General features: G+C 34.4%; 1 protein-coding gene across 1 annotated transcript in view; it reads left to right on the top strand.

The window, feature by feature from the left end:
* Nucleotides 1-25682, top strand: part of NDUFS4 (NADH:ubiquinone oxidoreductase subunit S4) — a 146282-nt gene that overhangs the window by 47965 nt on the left and 72635 nt on the right. The window contains exon 2 of the mRNA XM_077117131.1: nucleotides 1394-1472. Within this exon, the coding sequence (XP_076973246.1) occupies nucleotides 1394-1472 (79 nt within the window). The remainder of the gene's footprint in view (nucleotides 1-1393; nucleotides 1473-25682) is intronic.

Raw genomic sequence — 25682 nt, forward strand, 5'->3', positions numbered from 1 at the left:
CATGCTTTTAGTTAGATCAGTCTGTAAGTTACTACTCTTGGCCATTTAAAATGCTATTGACAGCTTAGCTCTATAATATTACATACTATGATTTGCCTTTTTTCTAAAACGTATTGTTTTCCCTGGCATTAATAATGTCTTGCTTTTTCTTTTGCTTGGTTTTCTATATATTTAAATAATCCCCAAACTTTCTTCCACTTATGAGAATATCTTCTCAATATACTCGGACATGTTAGGTATTCCATCAGAAATTACTCTTAGGAAATCCAGATAGGATTGATTGATCCCTAGGCTGGTTACATATCTGTTGACATGGGATATCTCATTACCACCATCTTGGGGATCACCTTAGCTTCTGTCTTGCATTGAATTCCCTATTCCCTGGGCCTATTGTCTTCCTCTTTCATTACTAACTTATTTTTTTTAATACTAACTTTTTTTTTTTTTTTTTTTGCATGGCAGGCACTGGAAATCGAATTCAGGTCTTATGGCATGGCAGGTGAGAACTCTGCCTGCTGAGCCACCATGGCCTGCCCAATACTAACTTACTTTTGAAGGAGAAATTTACATAGAATGGCTTAGTATTTTAGAAATCTTTAAAATGTCACAAACAGGGATAGCTATGAAGTTCATTAGTGCAAACTACGATGTGTACATGAAAAAAAAATTTGTTAGCTTTTAGTAATTTCTTGTGGCGAGGGTGAAGGGTGCTAATATAAAGGATCTAAGTCTGTGCTCCTTTTACTTCTGACTTAATATTTCTGTTTTAACCATTTAGGCTTTCTTCAGTTATGTGAGTGGGATACTTAACTAAAGTGAGAAATAACTTGTTTAAATGATTGTGCAAATTATTCCTCTTTGTGTTGCTTTATTTTGAAATCAGAGTGAAGAAACTTTTTGTTTAACATTTTATAATTAAATTCTGCAGCTTTAAGCCATTAAGAATAGTTTTGAGATTTGTTTTCCTTTCTAATGCCTTCATTTAGGAATCAGAGTTCCAGAACAATTGGTATACTTTCACATTTTTCTGTCTGGTCATGATAAACCAGTCACTGTACACTCAGAGAGCAGTATAGTCCTTGTCACTGGTGCCCTTTATGTGACAGAGAGCCTGTAAACTGACAGAAAGTACAGCCTGTCGTGAACCATCAAGTGAGCTTTTGCCAAAAACTCAGCAAACAAAACTAATTGGAGAGAAAAAAAGGATTTTTGTGCCCTCATATATCTCTCTGTCCTCTCCCTTCCCCTCCTCCTTCTTTCTTTCTCTCTCTCTCTTTTTCTTTCTTTCTTTCTTTGAGATACATATTGTTAAAGTAGCTGTTTCATTAAGATTTGTCTTCCTCTGTTTTCTGATTGCCTGGATCATTTTTTAATTTAAAGTCTTTCACTGCAGGTTGCTGAGCACTTCCACATGGAGGTTAGCACAGGATCAAATTCAAGACACGCAACTCATCACAGTTGATGAAAAATTGGTAAGGATTTTCTACCACATACTGCTATGATTCTGCCTTCAGGGTTATTTTTGTACAATATATGTCAGTATAACATTCTGGGTTCTTCTAGGAACATGATTTGAATTCAGATTGCTAGATTGATCATAAATTTTAGGAAGAGGCATTAGTTACAGAAAGTTAAAGGTAATTTATATTAAGCATTTGTACGAATATTGTTATATACAAATATTAAGTAATTAAAATTATGAAAGGCTTCCATTTTGGTGGTTTTATAAGTAGCAATCAGAACATTCTTATTTTTGTAATTAATGTTCTGATTTTTTTTTAATTTCCTCAGTTATTATTTAATGAAGTTATATTTACCATTATTATCTAAAATTAAGTATATTGGGTTTTCCTGAATCATGCAATGTTATTGTTATGTACACACACACACCATTTCTACATTGCCAGGAGGGTTAAATTACAACTAGTAACAGATGAATAACATTCTTCTCTTAATCGACAGCAGGTTAGAATTTTGGCAGCCATTGCTTATTCAGTTTTTCAATGTGTGGTCCATTACTTTAGATGCAACTTGATATTTATGCTTATATTGTATAATAGTACAAATTTTGTGATGTTTCCAAGATTTCTGGTGAAAATGTGTGATAGCATAAGCATGCTTTTCATTTTTTTTATCTGGTTTACTGTAATCAAATATATGGATATATTTATTTACCACCCCCCTTCTATTTGTTGTGTAGTCTTTTTATCACTTGACTTTGGGCCTGAAAGCATAATCTAAACAATAGGCTATACTTAAAATTTCTGTTTGCGCCATTAAAGATATAGAGAGATAAATAAATAGAAAATTGGGAAACACATCTAATACTCAATACTAGTGGGTTTTATCTTCTGATTATCTCTTAGGTCTTCTTACTGGTTATGCCATCATCCTAGTGTAGATTACCATCATCTTTCACATAGATTACTGCAGTATCCTCTTATTTGATTTCCGCAGACACTTGAATCTGCCTGCAATTCATTTTCCATAACAAAGCTGGAATGGTCTTTTGAACATGCAAGTTTTGCAATTCTCTTGTGTAAAATCCTTAAGTGCCTTTCTATTGTCCTTGTTTGTATTAAAATTGTAACATGGCCTTTGAACCACCCACATAATTTAGCTCCTGCCTTCCTCTCTAAATTTATCTTGTACTACTCTTTTTCATACTGTGTATTCCAGCTATACCAAGCCTGGAACTTGCTATTCTTTTTCCTGCTTCTGGGTATTCAGAGATCCTGTTCACTTTGCCTCAATACTTTCTGCCAATCCTTTCTCTCTTCATCCTGCTAAGATCTGATTATTCTTCAAATTTTAAGGAAGTACCACTTAATTTAGTCAAGTATGCCTAGGTTAGGTCCCCATTTAAATATTCTAAAAATACTCATTTCTTTTATAATGCCATATCACCATTTATTGTTTTATATTTATTTCTGTAGAATGGATTATGTAGTTTTATTCCATAATTCTATCCCAGCATGCTAAGGGCAAGATGTAGGCATTCTCAGATGTGACCTCTCACACTAAGCCACCTTGGTGGGTGAACTCACTGCCCTCTCTTCTATGTGGTACATTACTCCCAGTGGTGTAAATCTCCCTGGGGGGATGTTGCTTCTGGGGATAAGCTGGGATGCGGCATCATGGGAGTGAGAAACCCTTTTTAATCAAAAGGGGAAAGGGAGAAATGAGACAAAATAAAATCTCAGTGGCTGAGAGATTTCAGAGTCGGGAGGTTATCCTGAACGTTATTCTTGAACATTTTTATATAGATGTCCGTTTTTAATTTATTGTGTATTGGACTGCCTAGTGGGAAGTACCTAAACTGTTGAACTGTGTTCCAGTGGTCTTGTTTCTTGAAGAAGACTCTATAACTGTATAGCTTTTACAGTGTGACTGTGATTGTGAAAACCTTGTGCTTGATGTTCCTTATATCCAGGGTATGGATAGATAAATAATAACAAATAAGGATAAAACTAAATAAGTAATAGGGGGAAATAAAGGATAACAATTGGGTAGATTGAAATGTGGGTCAATGAGAGGAAGGGGTAAGGAGTATGGGATGTATGAGTTCTGTTTTTTTTTTCTTTTTATTTATTTTTCTGGAGTGATGCAAATGTTCTAAAAATAATCATAGTGAAGAATATACAACTATGTGATGATATTGTGAGCCACTGATTATATAATATGGTTGGACAATACCTGTGTGGGGATATTTCTCAATAAAAATTTATTTTTTTAAAAAATAGGCATTCCAGAAATACTGGCTGAATAAAATGAACTAGAGTGTAATTTTATCCATCACCTTCACTTTTCTTCCTTGCTTAAAGACTTAATATTTTCAGTGTAATATATTTATTTTTCAGTATAGTATATTTAGTATATTAATATGCTAAACACATTTTAATAACTGAAACCTATAGTGTGAATATTTTTGACATATGATATACTATTTCTATACATTTGTACAGGCAATAGTGTTAATAGAATTGAAAAAGGTATTTAAACCTAGTTTTTGAAACCTAGTCTTTTGGAGTTACAACTGGTCCAGGATCAAAAAAGTATCAGCTATGGTTTTTACTTTAATTGATTATGAATTAGGTTTCACTTATTTATAAAATAGGGATATTATTTTTTTTTTCACCATAACAATCTTTCACAATGTATTGTAAGCTTAAAGGAGATACTTGGTGATTTTCAAAGAGCCATAATTTTAATTTTGGCTGTGAGTCTATTTATTAAGTGAATTATATTGGGAAAATGTTATCTTATTCTGCTTTCTCATAAAATATTAGGTTTACATATTTAGGGCCTTTAGCTTAATGAAAAGATGCTCTTTACTCCAGGGGAAAGCCCCTGACCATTCCCCATGTGGTTTCTTAGTTTTGTCCATTCTTTGAGATGCTTTTATTGGTCACTCTTCTGACCCACATAATTCTCCTAAGGCTTTACTCTAGCAGGGTTAGATGGACCCATTGTCCAGTGACTTATACTGTTAATGTTTACTTAGCAAATACTTATTGATGATAGTGTACTTAGCTACTATATTAGATTCCTAACAGCTCTTCCTGTTGCCAGTTTCCCTTTTGCTCTCCTAAACTACCCTAATACCAATTAATTCTACAAAACTAAGGGATTGTAATGGTAAATGCATACCTATATGATGATATTGTGAACCATTGATTGGACCCTTTGGATAATTACATGGTATGTGAATATATAATATATATCAATAAAAAATAAATAATTAAAAAAAAACCCTAAGGGACAAAATTACATTACTCAATGGTAGTTAAAAGTGCATGCTCTAAAAACAAAAGTGCATACTCTAGGGGGTGCATAGGTGATTCAGCGGTAGAATGCTTGCCTGCCATGCGGGAGACCCGGGTTTGATTCCCAACCATGCACTCCCCTAGAACACACACCCCCACGCCCCACAAAAGTGCATGCTCTAGAATCACATTTCCAGAGTTCAAATCCTGGGTCCACTACTTTATTGCTGTACGATATGCACAAGTTATTTTATCTTCTCTGTGCCTCTTAATCTGCGTAACAAGGATAAACAGGTTCTATCTCTTCTTGAGGAAGAAATGAGAATATAACATAAAATACTTAGCACAGTATCCTCATTAAATTAAACATTTAATACGTATTAGTTGTTGTTATTATTATGTGAAAAATAATAATAAAATTGCTCTCATCTAGCCCTTCAATGTATGATCATTTCTTAAAAAAATAAATTAAGAACCCTATCTTTGATCCCTATAAATTGGGAAAAGGATTAAAGGAGGAGGAGATATAACAGAGAAAATGGGATTTAACAAACAAGTATGGCAGCTGAATTATTAACATTCCTTCTAGCTTCCAGTGTTTTGGAGCAGCTAGAAGGAAAAATCTGAGATGATGGAATGGTAACCTATGACAAATTTGGAGATCTGTTTTGTAACTATTTATTGAAATATGCTTTGAGAAGTATTGCTTTTTACTTTCTTTGCTTTATATCTGTGTTATTTTATATAATTAAAAAGTTATTTTTTTAAAAATGTACACTGTCTTTAAAAAATCAGTATCTAATGAGACTGTCTAGCTATTTGGTTTAGTGTTTTAACAGCTGACCTGTTTAGTTTCATTTTAGTTTAATGCAGCAAAAGATAAATACACAAAAATTCAAGAATTTAAGTTAGAATATTGAGATATAGTGGAGTAAACCAACTTAATGTCATAATTTAGGAAAATACTTTTCTAAAAATATTTATATGGTGGAAATGCCATTTTAAAAACTTCACATTTCAACTGATATATAAATTATAAACTTTGAAGTTATCTTTAAGTCTATATTTCACATTATGCAAGGGTTCTATATGTTCTACTTCTTAAATAACTCTATTCTATCTCTCTTTCATTTTCTCTGTCCATTCACCCCCAATGTCACTTCCTTTATTTAACCCCTCCTCATATATATATTCTGAATATCAACCATAGCTTCCAAATCTGTCTTTCTTTGATCATTCAGTTCTTTGCTCCACATGATTCCCCTATACATTTACCCTCCTACTGGTAGCTCCCTTTATATTATGCAGATCTGATCAAATTGTTTCCCCTGCTAAAAAATCTTTAGTGGCTCATTTTTGCCTGTATGAAAAAGTTCACAGACTTTAGTATATGCATGCAGCCCATCAAGATCTTCTACATACTCTATATTTCATTCACCAACAAATTTCTCAGAACATATTCTACATTTCTCTTATGTGCCTGTGTCTGTAATATTTGCTCAAGGTTCTTTCTCTTCTTTCATCATCCACCTTTCAAAATATAGCTCACAAGTTAGTTCTTCACTATAAGTACATGGAACCTTGAGTAGGGCATGAGATTTTGTATGTTTGTCCAGAGTGATGCCCTGATAATTCCCAAAGTGATTTGAATAGTGAATAAAAAAGTATTTGCAGGGCCACGGTGGCTCAGCAGGTAAGCATGCTTGCCTACCAAGCCTGAGGACCTGGGTTCGATTCCCGGTGCCTGCTCATGTTAAAAAAAAAAAAGTATTTGCAAAGTCCTCTTGGGGGGAATGGTGAGAAAGGGGGAAAATTCAACTTCCCCAAGTAGAGAATTCCTGACATTCTCACAGTCAGTGGGGACAACCAAAGCAGTAAGCTGAGCCCACAATCTTGGGGTTTATTCATATGAAACTTAAACCCTGAAAAGGATAGGCTAAACCTATTTAAAATTAGACCTAAGAATCACCTGCAAGAGAACCTCTTTTGTTGCTCAGACGTGGCCTCTCTCTCTCAGTCAACACAATAAGCAGACTCACTGTCCTCCCCCTCTCTACATGGGATATGACTCCCAGGGGTGTGGACCTTCCTGGCAATGTGGGACAGAAATCCTAGAATGAGCTGGAACTCAGCATCAAGAGATTGAGAAAACCTTCTTGACCAAAAAGGGAAAGAGTGAAATGAGACAAGATAAAGTGTCAGTGGCTGAGAGATTCCAAACAGAGTCTAGAGGTTATCCTGGAGGTTATTCTTATGCGTTATATAGATATCACCTTTTTAGTTAAGGTGTAATGGAGAGGTTGGAGGGAACTGCCTGAAAATGTGAAACTGTATTTCAGTAGCCATGTTTCTTGAAGATGATTGTATAATGATATAACTTTCGCGATTTGACTGTGTGATTGTGAAAATCTTGTGTCTGATGCTCCTTTTATCTACCTTATCGACAGACAAGTAAAACATCTTGATTAAAAATAAGTAGATAATGGGGGAAGAAATGTTAAAATAAATTTAGTAGATTGAAATGCTGGTGATCAGTGAGGGGGAGGGGGAGGAGGGTAAGAATTTTTTTTCTTTTAATTTTTTTTTCTGGATTGATGTAAATGTTTTGAGAGGTGATCATGGTGATGAATATACAACTGTATGATGATATTGTTTATATACCAAGAATGGAATGATCGTATGGTAAGAGTGTTTGTGTTTGTATGTTATGTTTAAAAAAAAAGTTCTTGGGCGGGCCGCGGTGGCTCAGCGGGCAAAGTGCTTGCCTGCTATGCCGGAGGACCTCGGTTCGATTCCCGGCCCCAGCCCATGTAACAAAAACGGAGAAACAAAATACAATAAAACAAGAAAATGTTTAAAAGATGTTTCCCTTTCTTCCTCCCTTCCTTCCTTCTATCCTTCCTTCCTTCTCTCTGTCTTTCCTTTGAAAAAAAAAAAAAAAAAGTTCTTGTGAGTCTTCTCCCAACCCACCCAAATAATCACTCTCTGCTCTGAACTCCTTTAGAAATTTGTGTATACTCCCAATATAGCATTAGAAGTATTTATATTTTAAAGAATATTCCTTTCAGTGTTTATTTTACATGTTTATTCCTTCTGAGCACTACCAGGGCCTGGATTTTATTCAAATTTTTATGCAGTGTTGAATGACCTACTCATGCTTCAGCACGTGATAAATACAACATATGTTATTTTCTCCTCTAAAAATTTCATTAAATTATGTAAAATGAGTTTGCTTATTATCATTTTTAAAGTAATTTATTTTTGATGTATAGAGTGAGATCTATTACCAGTATTTTGCACAGTTGTTTTATGGTCAAATCTTTGTTATTTAAAAAGGTAAAATTAGGGGTTATGTAAAGAGAATTAAATTTGGTAGCAGTAATAAAACATTGCTTCAGTAATTTTTTTCTTTAATTAGTTACATCTTAGCCTTCACTGTAATATTAGAAAGCTACTTTAGTAACATAATAACAGAATTGAAACATTAGAAAAATTTCGTAGGGATCTTTAGGATTTTATAATGAAATATTCTTGAGTTTGTAGTAAATGAGGATATATCCATTAATATTTTTACATTCTAAATATAAAAATCCTTCATATTTTTACTCCTCCACTCCTCTGGCACTTTCAAATACATTTTAGAAGTTTAGATTGATGACAAAATAGCGCAATGCCTTAGAGGTATAATTATCGCAAGAAAATAATATAGTGTTGTAAAACTGTTTTGGGGGAAAGCATCAATTAATTGTATATTAAAAGCAATCAAAACTGAAGTCATAAAGTAGGATTTCATTTGGTCATGGCAAATCATGTCCTGTGGCACTAAAGATATTGTAGTTACTGTTGGCCCTGAATTAAAATCCCCATTATTTATTTATGACATCACCCAATTGCCTCTATTCTCCTCACTTTATTTCTTGTATAGGTAGGTATATGAGAGAAGGGTGATTTAGACTTGCCAAATGTTTATTAATTAGTGATGGTACTATTATTTTAGTTTTTTCTATGACCATCAAGCCCCACAAGATTGTCTCTTTGTTCCAGTATCATGGTGTACACCCTATAATATCCCCAGATTTTATCCTTCTAAGTTTTCTTCTTTCTAATTTGAAGAATGAGTGAGTCAGCCAGCAACACATTACTCTAAACAAGGTGCTATAAAGCATACCAGAGAAGTAAACCAGACTGGTTTGAGTGTATTGTTTTTAATTATATCTCACAAAAATCAGTCACATACCTTTGATGGATTTTGTTGCCCTATACAGATTTTCTCCAGCTTTATTATGTCTTTCTTTGAAGTATATTAATCAGAGTGCCATTATGGTATTCTAGGTGAAAATCGGTTGCAGTCTATATGTATAGTTATTCATAATCTATAAAGTAATGCTTAATATGGCTAAGTGAATCCCATAAGTCATTCTCAAGCCTGGGTTTTAGCCATTTATTTTACAAATGAAAGGATTGATTAATTCATCCGGTAGCATAGTACTGAAAGGGGTTTCATGACTTCTTCCTATACACCCTCTGATGAAGAGAGTTTAATGAGTAGCATAGTGATAAGCCTAGGGATTTAGAAGGGCAATTACAGACATACTGAGTAATTTGAGTTGCATATATTTGCATTCTGAGCAAAAATGATTCTAAAAGTATATATCAACATTAAAGAAAAAATATTTCAAAATGTGAAGTAAATCATTATTTTAAAAGGAGATAAGAAAAAGCATTTTATTGTTGCTATTATGTAGTGTGAACCAACTTAATTAGATTATTATGCCATTTTTATTAACTATACAACATTCCATTATTCTCATATTTGTACCTGGAGTTGAATACAATCTAGAGTCTTAATTGTACTTTAAGAGAAATAGCTATTATCATGATTTCCATTGAATATTTATATAGAATGTTTTTTTTTTAAATGCATATAGGTAATACTTGGTGATATCTGTATAGCCCACAGTAAAACTATGGGAAAAACTCAATTGATTTTAATGGTTATTTTAGTGGCTATTTCTAGTTTCTAAAAATGAATCTTAGGCATTTAAAGCCAGATTATAACTTTCTGTGTTACCTAGTGATGTTACTAATTCCATTGGTTTTTAATTTTAAAAAATTGTTCAAGGAAAATCTTATATGGGAACCCAGTTAGTAACCACTAAAAGGTGAATGTTGGGAAAAAGACAGGAGCTCATACTTACAAGCCTTCCTCAGAGTAGCCTTCTGAAGAGAATTCTTAAGTGAGATTTGGAAATGAAAGGTAGTTTATTCTTTTGCCCTTTTTTGTTAGACTGAACAACTGGTTTTTGAACTCCTTTTTTTAAGATGTCCTGTTATCAAGCTCTCACTTCTTCTCGAGGCTGCCCTTTACAGTAGCCATAATTATTAGCAAGCACTTTCTAATGCAAATAGTCTTTTCACAGATGATGCTGAACAATTGTATATCCATATGCCAAAAAAGGGAACCTTGGTCCATACCTTGTATCATATGCAAAAGTGAACTCAAAGTGGATCATAATTCTAAATGTAAAACTTTAAAACTTCTAGAAGAGCTTTCTCCGCCGGCCCGCCGCGCGGCGCCCACGCCCCGCAGCAGCCGAGCCGCCCGCCATCCTTCTCCCCTCTCTTTCTCCGCCGGCCCGCCGCGCGGCGCCCACGCCCCGCAGCAGCTGAGCCGCCCGCCATCCTTCTCCCCTCTCTTTCTCCGCCGGCCCGCCGCGCGGCGCCCACGCCCCGCAGCAGCCGAGCCGCCCGCCATCCTTCTCCCCTCTCTTTCTCCGCCGGCCTGCCGCGCGGCGCCCACGCCCCGCAGCAGCCGAGCCGCCCGCCATCCTTCTCCCCTCTCCTCCCCCTCCTGCTCCGGCTGCTCTCCAACCACCACGGTGCCCTCTTCCCCCGCCTTCACCGTGCTCCTCCACCACCAGCCTCGACAGCCTTGCCGCCCTCACCTTTCCTCCTCCAGAACAGCTACTGGGGGAGTGGAGATAATACAGAGCAGCTCCCGGAACCACGAGGGAGATCAAAGGGACAGCGTACCCCATCCTGGAACAGCTGACTATCTGGGAGAACCAGCTCCGGTGAGATCACCAAGGGGCACGGGCTTTCCTGGGTGGGACGGCAAGCGACCGGAGTCCCTCCCTTCCACCTTCCTGGGCCAGCTGGTAGAATTGGACAGGCGGTCCCCTTAGGCCATGGCGGCTGGTGCCCCCACCACACGAGGCCCCCCGGAACAACTGAGATAGTTGGGTCGGAAATCCCCAGACTGTGGAGAACAGTGACCGGGGGATCCCTTCCAAACACGTGACTCCCCCGTCGGCTGGGAACAGTGTACTCTCCCGGGCTGCGACAGCTGGCGCCCTCCCGCCACGCTTGGTGCCCCGGGCCGACTGGCTAATTTGGCCGGACGCTCTCCTGTGCTGCGACGGCCGGCGACCCTCCCCGCGTTTGGAACCCCGGGCCGGCTGGCATTCTTCCAAGACGCTTCGGTTGCCGAAACTCCCCTACGGCGAGAGTTTTCCAGAGTTGAGGGACCCACAGCAACTTTCGCTGGTGGAACCCACAGAAAGGCGTGTGCCACGAGCGCCACCTACTGGGCAGGATAGGAAGAACAGAACCCAGAGATTGCACAGAAAAATCTTTCAACCTGTGGGGTCGAACACCCGGGGAAATCTGACTAAATGGCCAGACGCCAGCAGAAGATAACAGATCACGCTCAGAAAATTGAACATATGGCCCAGTCAAACGAAGAAACCAATAGTTCAAATGAGATACAGGAGCTGAAACAACTAATGCTGAATATACGAACAGAAATGGAAAACCTCTTCAAAAACGAAATCGATAAATTGAGGGAGGACATGAAGAAGACATGGGCTGAACATAAAGAAGAAATAGAAAAACTGAAAAAACAAATCACAGAACTTATGGAAGTGAAAGATAAAGTAGAAAAGATGGAAAAAACAATGGATACCTACAATGACAGATGTAAAGAAACAGAAGATAGAATTAGTGATTTGGAGGATGAAACATCTGAATTCCAAAAAGAAACAGAAACTATCCGGAAAAGAATGGAAAAATTTGAACAAGGTATCAGGGAACTCAAGGACAATGTGAACCGTACAAATATACGTGTAGTGGGTATCCCAGAAGGAGAAGAGAAGGGAAAAGGAGGAGAAAAACTAATGGAAGAAATTATCACTGAAAATTTCCCAACTCTTATGAAAGACCTAAAATTACAGATCCAAGAAGTGCAGCGCACCCCAAAGAGATTAGACACAAATAGGCGTTCCCCAAGACACTTACTAGTTAGAATGTCAGAGGTCAAAGAGAAAGAGAGGATCTTGAAGGCAGCGAGAGAAAAACAATCCATCACATACAAGGGAAACCCAATAAGACTATGTGTAGATTTCTCAGCAGAAACCATGGAAGCTAGAAGACAGTGGGATGATATATTTAAGTTACTAAAAGAGAAAAACTGCCAGCCAAGACTCCTATATCCAGCAAAATTGTCCTTCAAAAATGAGGGAGAAATTAAAACATTCTCAGACAAAAAGTCACTAAGAGAATTTGTGACCAAGAGACCAGCTCTGCAAGAAATACTAAAGGAAGCACTAGAGTCAGATACAAAAAGACAGAAGAGAGAGACATGGAGAAAAGTGTAGAAAGAAGGAAAGTCAGATATGATATATATAATACAAAAGGCAAAATGGTAGAGGAAAATATTATCCAAACAGTAATAACTCTAAATGTCAATGGACTGAATTCCCCAATTAAAAGACATAGACTGGCAGAATGGATTAAAAAACAGGATCCTTCTATATGCTGTCTACAGGAAACACATCTTAGACCCAAAGATAAATATAGGTTGAAAGTGAAAGGTTGGGAAAAGATATTTCATGCAAACAACAACCAGGAAAGAGCAGGAGTGGCTATACTAATATCCAACAAATTAGACTTCAAATGTAAAACAGTTAAAAGAGACAAAGAAGGACACTATATACTATTAAAAGGAACAATTAAGCAAGAAGACATAACAATCATAAATATTTATGCACCGAACCAGAATGCCCCAAAATACGTGAGGAATACACTGCAAACACTGAAGAGGGAAATAGACACATATACCATAATAGTTGGAGACTTCAATTCACCACTCTCATCAATGGACAGAACATCTACACAGAGGATCAATAAAGAAATAGAGAACCTGAATATTACTATAAATGAACTTGACTTAACAGACATTTATAGGACATTACATCCCACAACAGCAGGATACACCTTTTTTTCAAGTGCTCATGGATCATTCTCAAAGATAGACCATATGCTGGGTCACAAAGCAAGTCTTAACAAATTTAAAAATATTGAAATCATACACAACACTTTCTCGGATCATAAAGGAATGAAGTTGGAAATCAATAATAGGCGGAGTGCCAGAAAATTCATAAATACATGGAGGCTCAACAACACACTCTTAAACAACAAGTGGGTCAAAGAAGAAATTGCAAGAGAAATTAGTAAATACCTAGAGGCAAATGAAAATGAAGACACAACATATCAAAACTTATGGGACGCAGCAAAGGCAGTGCTAAGAGGGAAATTTATTGCCCTAAATGCCTATATCAGAAAAGAAGAAAAGGCAAAAATGCAGGAATTAACTGTCCACTTGGAAGAACTGGAGAAAGAACAGCAAACTAATCCCAAAGCAAGCAAAAGGAAAGAAATAACAAAGATTAGAGCAGAAATAAATGAAATTGAAAACATGAAAACAATAGAGAAAATCAATAAGACCAGAAGTTGGTTCTATGAGAAAATCAACAAGATTGATGGGCCCTTAGCAAGATTGACAAAAAGAAGAAGAGAGAGGATGCAAATAAATAAGATTAGAAATGAAAGAGGAGACATAACTACTGACCTCACAGAAATAAAGGAGGTAATAACAGGATACTATGAACAACTTTACGCTAATAAATACAACAATTTAGAAGAAATGGACAGGTTCCTGGAAAGACATGAACAACCAACTTTGACTCAAGAAGAAATAGACGACCTCAACAAACCAATCACAAGTAAAGAGATTGAATTAGTTATTCAAAAGCTCCCTAAAAAGAAAAGTCCAGGACCAGAGGGCTTCACATCTGAATTCTATCAAACATTCCAGAAAGAATTAGTACCAACTCTCCTCAAACTCTTCAACATAATCGAAGTGGAGGGAAAACTACCTAATTCATTCTATGAAGCCAACATCACCCTCATACCAAAACCAGGCAAAGATATTACAAAAAAAGAAAACTACAGACCAATCTCTCTAATGAATACAGATGCAAAAATCCTCAATAAAATTCTAGCAAATCGTATCCAACAACACATTAAAAGAATTATACATCATGACCAAGTAGGATTCATCCCAGGTATGCAAGGATGGTTCAACATAAGAAAATCAATTAATGTAATACACCATATCAACAAATCAAAGCAGAAAAATCACATGATCATCTCAATTGATGCAGAGAAGGCATTTGACAAGATTCAACATCCTTTCCTGCTGAAAACACTTCAAAAGATAGGAATACAAGGGAACTTCCTTAAAATGATAGAGGGAATATATGAAAAACCCACAGCTAATATCATCCTCAATGGGGAAAAATTGAAAACTTTCCCCCTAAGATCAGGAACAAGACAAGGATGTCCACTATCACCACTATTATTCAACATTGTCTTGGAAGTTCTAGCCAGAGCAATTAGGCAAGAAAAAGAAATACAAGGCATCAGAATTGGAAAGGAAGAAGTAAAACTATCACTGTTTGCGGACGATATGATACTATATGTAGAAAACCCAGAAAAATCCACAACAAAATTACTAGAGCTAATAAATGAGTACAGCAAAGTAGCAGGCTACAAGATCAACATTCAAAAATCTGTAGCTTTTCTATACACTAGTAAAGAACAAGCTGAGGCGGAAATCAAGAAACGAATCCCATTTACAATCGCAACTAAAAGAATAAAATACCTAGGAATAAATTTAACCAAAGAGACAAAAAACCTATATAAAGAAAACTACAAAAAACTGTTAAAAGAAATCACAGAAGACCTAAATAGATGGAAGGGCATACCGTGTTCATGGATTGGAAGACTAAATATAGTTAAGATGTCAATCCTACCTAAATTGATTTACAGATTCAATGCAATACCAATCAAAATCCCAACAACTTATTTTTCAGAAATAGAAAAACCAATAAGCAAATTTATCTGGAAGGGCAGGGTGCCCCGAATTGCTAAAAACATCTTGAGGAAAAAAAACGAAGCTGGAGGTCTCGCGCTGCCTGACTTTAAGGCATATTATGAAGCCACAGTGGTCAAAACAGCATGGTATTGGCATAAAGATAGATATATCGACCAATGGAATCGAATAGAGTGCTCAGATATAGACCCTCTCATCTATGGACATTTGATCTTTGATAAGGCAGTCAAGCCAACTCACCTGGGACAGAGCAGTCTCTTCAATAAATGGTGCCTAGAGAACTGGATATCCATATGCAAAAGAATGAAAAAAGACCCATCTCTCACACCCTATACAAAAGTTAACTCAAAATGGATCAAAGATCTAAACATTAGGTCTAAGACCATAAAACAGATAGAGGAAAATGTTGGGAGATATCTTATGGATCTTACAACTGGAGGTGGTTTTATGGACCTTAAACCTAAAGCAAGAACACTGAAGAAGGAAATAAATAAATGGGAGCTCCTCAAAATTAAACACTTTTGTGCATCAGAGAACTTCATCAAGAAAGTAGAAAGACAGCCTACACAATGGGAGACAATATTTGGAAACGACATATCAGATAAAGGTCTAGTATCCAGAATTTATAAAGAGATTATTCAACTCAACAACAAAAAGACAGCCAACCCAATTACAAAATGGGAAAAAGACTTAAACAGACACCTACCAGAAGAAGAAATACGGATGGCCAAGAGACACATGAAGAGATGCTCAATGTCCCTGGCCATTAGAGAAATGCAAATCAAAACCACAATGAGATATCATCTCACACCCACCAGAATGGCCATTATCAACAAAACAGAAAATGACAAGTGCTGGAGAGGATGCGGAGAAAGAGGCACACTTGTCCACTGTTGGTGGGAATGTCAAAGGGTGCAACCACTGTGGAAGGCAGTTTGGCGGTTCCTCAAAAAGCTGAATATAGAATTGCCATACGACCCAGCAATACCATTGCTAGGTATCTACTCAAAGGACTTAAGGGCAAAGACACAAACGGACATTTGCACACCAATGTTTATAGCAGCGTTATTTACAATTGCAAAGAGATGGAAACAGCCAAAATGTCCATCAACAGAAGAGTGGCTAAACAAACTGTGGTATATACATACGATGGAATATTATGCAGCTTTAAGACAAGATAAACTTATGAACCATGTAATAACATGGATGGACCTAGAGAATATTATGCTGAGTGAATCCAGCCAAAAACTAAAGGACAAATACTGTATGGTCCCACTGATGTGAACGGACATTCGAGAATAAACTTGAAATATGTCATTGGTAACAGAATTCAGCAGGAGTTAGAAACAGGGTAAGACAATGGGTAATTGAAGCTGAAGGGATACAGACTGTGCAACAGGACTAGATACAAAAACTCAAAAATGGACAGCACAATAATACCTAATTGTAAAGTAATCATGTTAAAATACTGAATGAAGCTGCATCTGAGCTATAGGGTTTTTTTTTGTTTTTGTTTGCTTGTTGGTTTGTTTGTTGTTGTTGTTTTTTACTATTACTACTACTTTTATTTCTTTTCTTTATATTAACATTTTATATCTTTTTCTGTTGTGTTGCTAGTTCCTCTAAACCGATGCAAATGTACTAAGAAACAATGATCATGCATCTATGTGATGATGTTAAGAATTGCTGAGTGCATATGTAGAATGGTATGATTTCTAAATGTTGTGTTAATTTCCTTTTTTTTTTCTTTCCGTTAATAAAAAAAAAATAAAAAAAATAAAAAAATAAACTTCTAGAAGAAAATGTAGGAGAAAATCTTTGTAACCTTGGACTCAATAAAGATTTTTTTAGATATTTTATTAAAAGCGTGATCCAATTTTTAAAAAAAATTATGACACTGTACTTCGTAACAATTTAAAAACTCCTGCTCTTTGAAAAACATTAAGAGAATGAAAAGACAAGCCACACATTGGAAGAAAATATTTATAAAACATTAGTAAATAATGTAAAAAAGGAATTATATCTAGAAAATATAAGAACTCTTAGAAATAAATAATTAAAAAATTGCCCAATGAAAAGTGATCCAAACATTTGAGCAGATGCTTCACCAAGATCATAGATAACAAATGAGTTCATGAAGAAGTGCTTAGCATCATTATTCATTGGGAAAATAAATATTAAAAACACAAAGAAATACCACTATTCATTTATTCAAAGGTTTAAAAAGAAAAACTGACAATGTTGAGTGATAGCAAGGATGCAGAGTTACTGGAACTCATACAGTGCTGGTGAGAATGCAGGCATAAATACAGTACTTTTGGGAATGCAGAATGGTACAGCTAATTTAGAAAAATTTGGTTGTATCTAATAAAATTAAACATAGACTTATTACCAAATGACTGAACAGCCCTACTCCTAGGAATGTACCCAAGTGAAATGAAATCTGATAGTCACACAAAATCTTCATGCAAATGTTTGTAGTAGCTTTATTCATAATTCTCCAAACTAGAAACATCCCGTATATCCTTCAGTATATCTAAACAATGGATTTCTCCTGAGCAAAAAAAAGAAAGAAAGAAACATGAGTGAATCTCAAGTGCATTAGTCTGAGTAAGTGAAGCCAGACACTATATGATTTCATTTATATGGTATTCTAGAATGGACAGATTCTAGGGACCAAAAAGTGATTGGTGGTTGCCCGGGACTTGGTATGGGAGGAGAAATTAATAATAAAGGGGCATGAGGGAATTTTGACAGTGATATAACTATTTCTTATCCTGATTGTGGTAGTCATTTGTTTGTGAAAATGCATATTTGTTTGTATTCATTTGTCAAAACCCAGAGAACTGTACACAAAAGAGATGAATTTTACTGTTTGTAATTTATACTTCAATTTTTGTAAAGAGGTAGAAAGGTTATTTCTTCATTTGGCTGAAGTCCACTTTTTTATAACTTCTAGTCATTGGTTCAAAGTCTGCCAGTTTCTACCTGACAGTCTTCTGTATATTTGAAAACAGCTCTTTCATTCCTAAATAGTGGTTCTCAATGAGTTGTTTTCAGACCCTTATGTGTGTCCAAGATCCTTTCAGGAGGACCCTAAAATCAAAACTATTTTTATAAGAATGCTGTTTTAGTTTGTAAAAGCTGCCAGAATGCAATATACCATAATGGAGTGGCTTTTCAAAAGGGGACTTTTGTTACGTTCCAAGTTTGTGTTCTAAGGCTGTGAAAATGTCCAAACTAAGGCAGTCAGGGAACCTTGATTCAAGAAAGACAGATGGATCCAGAAGACCTCTGTTATCTGGAAAGTCACATGGAAGTATCTGCTAGCTTTCTGTCCTGGCTTTTTGGTTCATGATTCTCCTCTGAGGGCATTTTCCTTCTGCATCTCCAGAGATCTCTGACAGACAGATGGAATGCTCTGTCTGGCACTGTTGGCTCTAAAATTTTTTCCAAAATGGTTCCCTTTTAAAGGGCTCCAGTAAGATACCCCACCTTGAATGGGTAGAGATACTTCTCCATGGAAACCAACTAATCAAAACCTATCCCCTACAATTGGGTGGGTCATATCTCCATGGAAACAATAAAAATGATCGCACCCAGAGATACTGAATGAGGATTAAAGAAATGGTTGTCCCCACAAGATTCAATTAGGATTAGAACATGGCTTTTCTTGGGTGCATAATAGCTTCAAACCAGCACAAGTACTGAAGATTTTATTTTTCTTTTTCACTTTATGTTGACATTTGCACCTTAGCACAAACCAGGGTAGCAACCCTACACTTTCTTACTAGTCTTTGTATTCTTCACTTCCTTACATTCAAGGTTAAGAAAAAGAAGGAAAAAACCAATTACATTGTGTCCTTGATGAAGCATTGAAAATTAACAGTTCTTAAAAATCTCAACCCTTGCATACACTCTTTTTATATTTCCCGTGGCAGTACAGAGTTTGACTAAAACATTTCTACTACGTACCAAAGTACATGATTATCTCTAGGAAAAGTACCTGTATGGTTGACATTTTTTTTACAAACTGAACTAGCCACTTTTTAAATGAAACATCTTTTAATTGGAAGAACAATGACTACTGACAAACTTTGGTTATTCAGTCTTGGTTATATGACAGATATTTTCTCAAAAGTGAGCCTGTCACTTCAAGGAATTGTGGCCCATAGTAAGCTTTCCAGTGAAAAATTAGAATTTTTATAGAATTTGATTCTGCCACTGATTTGTTTGAGCTTGATAACTTTCCAATATTTAAAGACTTTTCTAATGGGATTGGAGGTGGTGTTAAGTAACATGATTTTTTGATAGTGTGTAATGAAATATGTCAACATTTGGAAATATATGTATGCCTCAGTGAACCAGTATTTTCCTTATGACCAGGAACATGGTGTAATAAAGTCATAAATTGGTAGAAGTTTAATTTAAACTGCAGGCTAGAACGATGGATTTTAATATAACTGAATATGAAAATATTAAGGCTATTAAAATAGTGCTTCTTTTTCTAGTTACATATATCTTGTATGAGGCTGAATTTTTTATATATATTGCAACCCAAACAACCTAGCACTACAGTTTGAATGCAAGTATAGATGTTACAATTCAGCTGTCTTCTGTTGAGCCAGACATTAAAAAAGAGATTTTTTTAAATGCTACTCTTTTTACTTAATATTTTTAATTTTTGAAAATAGTTATTTGTCATAAAATGCTTATTTTTTTTTCTTCTAATTTTTTTTGCATGGGCAGTCACCAGGAAGAATGTTTATTTTAAATTAACAAATACATATTTAACTTTACTCCATTTTAATTTCTAATATGATAAATATCAATAGGTTTATTTCTCATTAGGATCACAATAATTTTTATGAATGTAGAAGAGTCCTGAGACCAGAAAGTTTGAGAATTGTTGTCCTGAGTCTTCTCTCTTCTGCTTTAACATCCCCAGGGCTTTGATTTATTTTACTTGAGTTCCAGTTAATTCATCACCTTGATTACTTTCCATTTTGACTGTATCCCTTTTAAAATACTACCAGAATTTCTCATAATATGTACAGTGTAGAGTATGGTGGGAATCATTACCTCTTTTCTTGCTATTTACAGCAGTTCCAGTAAAGCAATTTAAAATTTAGGTTCTCATACTTCTTAAGTGGATTTCATGGAGAGTTAAAACCTCAGATACTTTTTTTGTGTCCAGTTACAAGTCATGTTTCTTTTCTTCTATCTTGAGTATAGCTATTTATTATTTTTAACTTATTCTCAGATATGCTCAAAGGGCAAGTTACATTTGTCTTAACCTTAAATTTGTTTTAAATACTACAGCTAACAGGCAGAATTTAATAGAGAACATAAAAAAGTTTTCATAGTGTTTCATGGGATGTCAGTATCATTATTAAGTACAAAAAAATATTGTTTTATTCTGAGCATCAATTGTTTACTGACAACATGGAATCTACCTTTTTCTTTAGGCACAGAATATAGAGGAGAAAAGTCAGATTAGCATTTTCTAGTTTAAAGAATCCAGTCTCTCTGTTTTAAAACTATTTCCAGTGTTGACATTTTTTAAAAGCAAATTTCCTAAGAATAAAATTGTAGTAATTTCTGGATTATTGTTAATAAAAATTTATTTATCAATATACATTATAAATTTCTACTCCGTCATTTGTTAGAATGTCTCCTCTCTTAGTCCAAAATTTGTTGTGTATAAACTGCTAACTACTCTTTTTATTTATTCTCTGAACAAATAAGATTTTAAATAATGAATAGATGGCAGAACCTTAAAATAAGCTTGCAAATTTATGAAGCACGTGTTTGAAGAAATCTTTTGTGGGTTGCAACATTATTTCCAAATATGTGATAGTTCCTATAGATAATAAGGAAAGCTTGCAAATGGTTGTTTGCTTGGTCCTTGGTTTTGTTACAAGAGTAGCTGTGCCATGGAGGTTGGGTGAAGAATGTCTTTGCCTTTGTGCTTTATTAAGAGGGTAACTTTTTTTTTCCTTTTTGCGGCCCCTACCCCACCCACTCCAATCTCCTTTCAGTATATTTGATGAATACCCAAGCCCAATGAGCCTGTTGTCTTTTTATATTCACTTGGACTATACAAAAGAGAAGTTAAATTTGCAGTACTTTTTAAAGATTTTGAGTAAGTTGCCCCCCGACCAAAATGACTGAAGTGTGAATTAGACATACATAAGTACACTTTTGATTTGCTTTTTAATCATATTTATTACCTTTTTAAAATATTGACTCGTTTGTCACATTTGCCTTGCTGATTATTATTACAGTTAAGATTTTAATCCAAAAACAGTAAAATAAGCTCATAACATATATGAATTGTTTCAATTTATTAATAAATGTATTTTAAAAAGCCTTAATAATTTGAATATAATACTTTCTGTAAAATAGGCTGGCTGCCATTTTTCCTTTATTCTTTATTTATATATTTAATAAATACTTATTGAACACTTATTTTATGTGCTTGGTACTGTTATTGCATTTATATTGACACTTTCAATGGTTTTCATTCAGGTGCTTAGTTTTTCTGTTTTAAAATTATTAAGCACCACCTGTTTTAATTTAAAGTATATGAGCAAAGTGTATTATCATTATTTATACATGCATCCTCAACATAAATACAGTGAAAAAAAGAATATTTAGTAATATGTAAATCTCAAAATCTTTTTAGGAGGTTGATTTTGAAGGACAGCTATCATTTCAAAGCTTTTTTGAGAAATTATTTTATAGTACACTGCAATTAATGTGCAATCATAAAATTTGGGGCATTTTTAGTAATGTGCATGTAAAATATATAGTCATTGTTCTCAATGTTGCTGGTTTGTTGTATTCCACTACTTGATAATTTCTTCCAAATAGCACTAACTCAGCAGTTAAAGCTTTGGTACCTGCTGATGCTTGCAGTAAATAATTGCTGTTTGATTATGTATATGATAGTGATAGCACACTCAGTTGAGTGAGTGTTAATACTGCTTTTTTAGAATGTCTGCAGGTAGCAACAAGTTGCTTAAAACAAATTTTCGTCACTCTTACACTTTAAAAAATTTTTTAAATTTTTTCATTGCTTGAACTTGTTCTAAGAGTTTTATAAAAATGACTGATTTTTGCAGGCTTTCAGATTATATTTGCTGCACAGGTATTTGTGTTATGTTGCTTTTGCTTCCTAACATACTAAAAGTTTATAGATGAAAACTTTTTATGAGTTTGCAAACTTGAATTAAAAATAGGTCATTAAGGAGTGACCTGCACAAAAAAGATAAAACATTTGTTTTGACTGTTTGCTTTTCTTTTAAAGGGTCAGTTTTCTTTTGGTGAGATTACTTTCTTTTGGTGTTTGGCAGCGCTATCTCTGCTAGATTATTGGAAGCAGTAGTGTCTGCCATTGGAGTTATACAGCCTTCTAGCATCTCAAGTGTCTGTTTTGTCTGGACTTTCCTCACGCAGCATTCTTGTGCAAAAATTTCAAGGCTTTAGTCTGGAGCACTGGGTCAAAGGATATGTCTCTTTGAAGGGTAGACAGGAGTTTTTTATGTTTTATTCACTAAGTAGTATTTCATTTTATATCAAAGAATAGCAGCCTTTGAGAACCTACCATATTGGCAGTTCGTGTGTGGATTTTTTTAAAGACTTTCACTAAATATGTAAAAATGTTTTAAAGTTTTTCAGCCTAAAATGCTTATTTACATTCTTTTACTCATATGAGGCTATTAAATAAAAAGAGAAAAAAGCATTAACTAAATATGAAGGTTAAGTTTTAATATACTTTAATATTTAAAAACAATTATGATTTTTAAATATGTGCTTCCCTTGGTCAGTTTTCACACTACTTAACAAGCTACTAGAAACAGCAAAAAAAGATGAATAGCAATTTTATTGCTTAAAATTCTAAGTAAGAAGAAATGACTAATGATTTGGGGAGGTATACATTTTATAGTGAAATGTTGATTTCTTAATCATCCTTTTCTTAGTGCCTCTGGTGGGGGGAGTATGTTCGGGAGTGTGTGTAAGAAAGATTGACTGGCTTTGGAAAATATCAAAGAAATCAAGTAATGAAAATATTAAGTCTTGGTAAAGCTATTACTAAATATTCCTCTTTCTGTACTTCTTGAGTAGGTTGGTCAGTAAATTAATTGTGTACCAATGACACTAATCACATAATAAAAGGTGATTGCTCATATATTTAGAAAATTATTAAATTACATTTGATACTCCTTTCACATGACATATATAACTAAGCATATGAACTAATATTAAAATAACTTATTTTATGATTTTGGGTAATGCTCTTAAATTATTGAAAATTTATTTAGATAGAATTAATTGATCATTTAAAATGGAAATGTTTCTACTTTCCTAAATTAATGATATAATATTAGTTTGTTTTAAAATGTTTTTTCAGTAAACTCTTACATTAAACAATGTTGGTGATTAAAATAAGTCAAACTATTATATACAGTTATTTCTAAATAAGATTATACTGCTTTTGTTTTCTAAAATATATTCTCAATGAAAATAAGGCACTTTTTTACACATTATCAAGTTATATAAAACTTCTACTTATTAAATACAAAGCAAATGAATGTTAAAAATAATAGTTTTATATGCAGATAAGAACCATTAACACATTAATAAAGAATGATTCTTCTATATTAAAATTGTTAAAGGAACAAAAGATCTTTCCCCTACAGTATTCAGCCATCTCTATTATCTGTGATTCTTCAGCAATTAAAGCAGGTTTATTTTCCTCTTTGTTCCTACTTGGAATACATGAACAGTGCTGGAGAATTGAACTGACTGGAATGTTTTATATTTCAAAAGCTTTAAAGTTCTATGTACCAATTAGCAAAATACAGTAAAGGTTTAAACTGTTAATAGCCACAACATCTTTAATGCATAGACCTGTAGTATGCTAGAGCTGTATAACAGTTCTCCATTGTATGTCTCTTTTAAGGAGAGTAACTGTGTCAGTTCTTTTCTTGATTTACTACCTGCTGTGTATGGAAATTGTGTATAGTACTTGACACTTGCTTTCAAGAATTTAAAATTCTTGCATATTATTATGTAGGAGCTTTGGCTCTGAGTAAAGTAGAATTGATAATATTTTGTTTGTATTTTATATTAAAGTTTTTTGTCATATTTTTTAAAGTTTAAACAATTTGTATTTGAAAAGGCATTATCAGTGTTTAACCCTTTAATGAAGCCAAAATATAAGCCGTATTTTATCTGAACTCTTTGGAAATTGCTCATTCTAATTTTATTCATTTAATTGAATATAATTATAAACTAATCATCAAAGTTTTTATAGGCTATGTAGATATATAGATGCTTTATTTGTATTTGATTGTAGTCTTTGTTTAATGTGTGTCTTTGATAGTAAAAAAAAAAATTATTTTGTTTTTACAGTTATAGCCTTTTTAATTGGCTAGCTTGCCAGATAGTTTCAAATCCAAAATTTATCCAGATACCATCTTAAACTAATATCCATTATCTTATAGTAAGTTCTCAATGAAAGTAGGGGTGAGAAGAGGTAAAGAAATAGGATTAGCATCTTTTGTTGCCAGTTAATATTTTCTCCTTATCATGTATTTCAGGGAATAGAATTAGAGAGCAAGAAAGGAAAAGGAGAGGCAGACCTCAGAATTTGAGACTAGGAAACATTAATTCTGTTTTTTTATTCAGGTGTTTTAACCATATATCACCTATTTTCTGCATTGATTTTAACTCTTTAAAATGCCACTTGCAAGCTGATAAGTATCATTCATATTTTACAAGATGGGAAGTTTAAAAATATCAGGCAGTAATATGGACACATATTGGATGCTGTGCACAATGCTTCCACAAAACTCTGCCTCTTTATTAAAGCATACTTTATACTTTTCAAGAAATGTGTGAATAGGCTTTTTAAAAAATTCAGTTCCTCTTTTAATGTTCAGATCTGTACTTTTTTCAGCTTTGATTATATTTTATTCCATGGAGGTTTTTTAGTGTAATGCTTCTAATAAAATAAACATCAAAACTGATTTTGGCTTTCTCTGAGCAATACCGAAGACACAGAGAAATACCAAAAGGTTTGGCTGTGACTTGCTGATTTAAATGGAAGAATTGAGGATCTGATTAGCATCCATAACAGTGACTACTGAGTATATATTTATATAATTAAAATCTATCAATTAAAAAGATTTCTAAACCTAATTGGATAGTTTTCAGTTTGACTACTAAAACAAAGTTATTGACTTGGCTAGTATTATAATTTATTAAACAGTCAAGTGTGGTTGTTGTGGTCTGTGCCTATTTTGTTTAGAAATTAAAACTCCTCTAGGTGGTATTAAACTTCAAATTCTGTAGTTTGTAAAGATCCTTCAGGGGATTGGGAGCTGGTTTCTTATTTCTAGTATAAAATATTTAAAATACTACTGCACTTTTTTCATTGCCATTGATTTGATTTTTTTTGAGTACCTACAAGGTACCACATTCTAGGCCCAGGGGGATATAGTGAACAAGGGACAACATCCTTGCCCTTAGAGCATATATCCTCAAGTGTAAGTAGACACCAACTTTGTTTATAAATAAATAAGATGCTTTTATAGATTAATGTTAATGTTATGAAGAAAAAGCAAGGTGATGGGATAGAAAATAGCTGGAGCAGGAGGTTGGGGTCGAGTAAA

This window comes from Tamandua tetradactyla, chromosome 9 (genome assembly GCF_023851605.1).
Source record: "Tamandua tetradactyla isolate mTamTet1 chromosome 9, mTamTet1.pri, whole genome shotgun sequence".
In the NCBI taxonomy this organism is placed as follows: domain Eukaryota; kingdom Metazoa; phylum Chordata; class Mammalia; order Pilosa; family Myrmecophagidae; genus Tamandua; species Tamandua tetradactyla.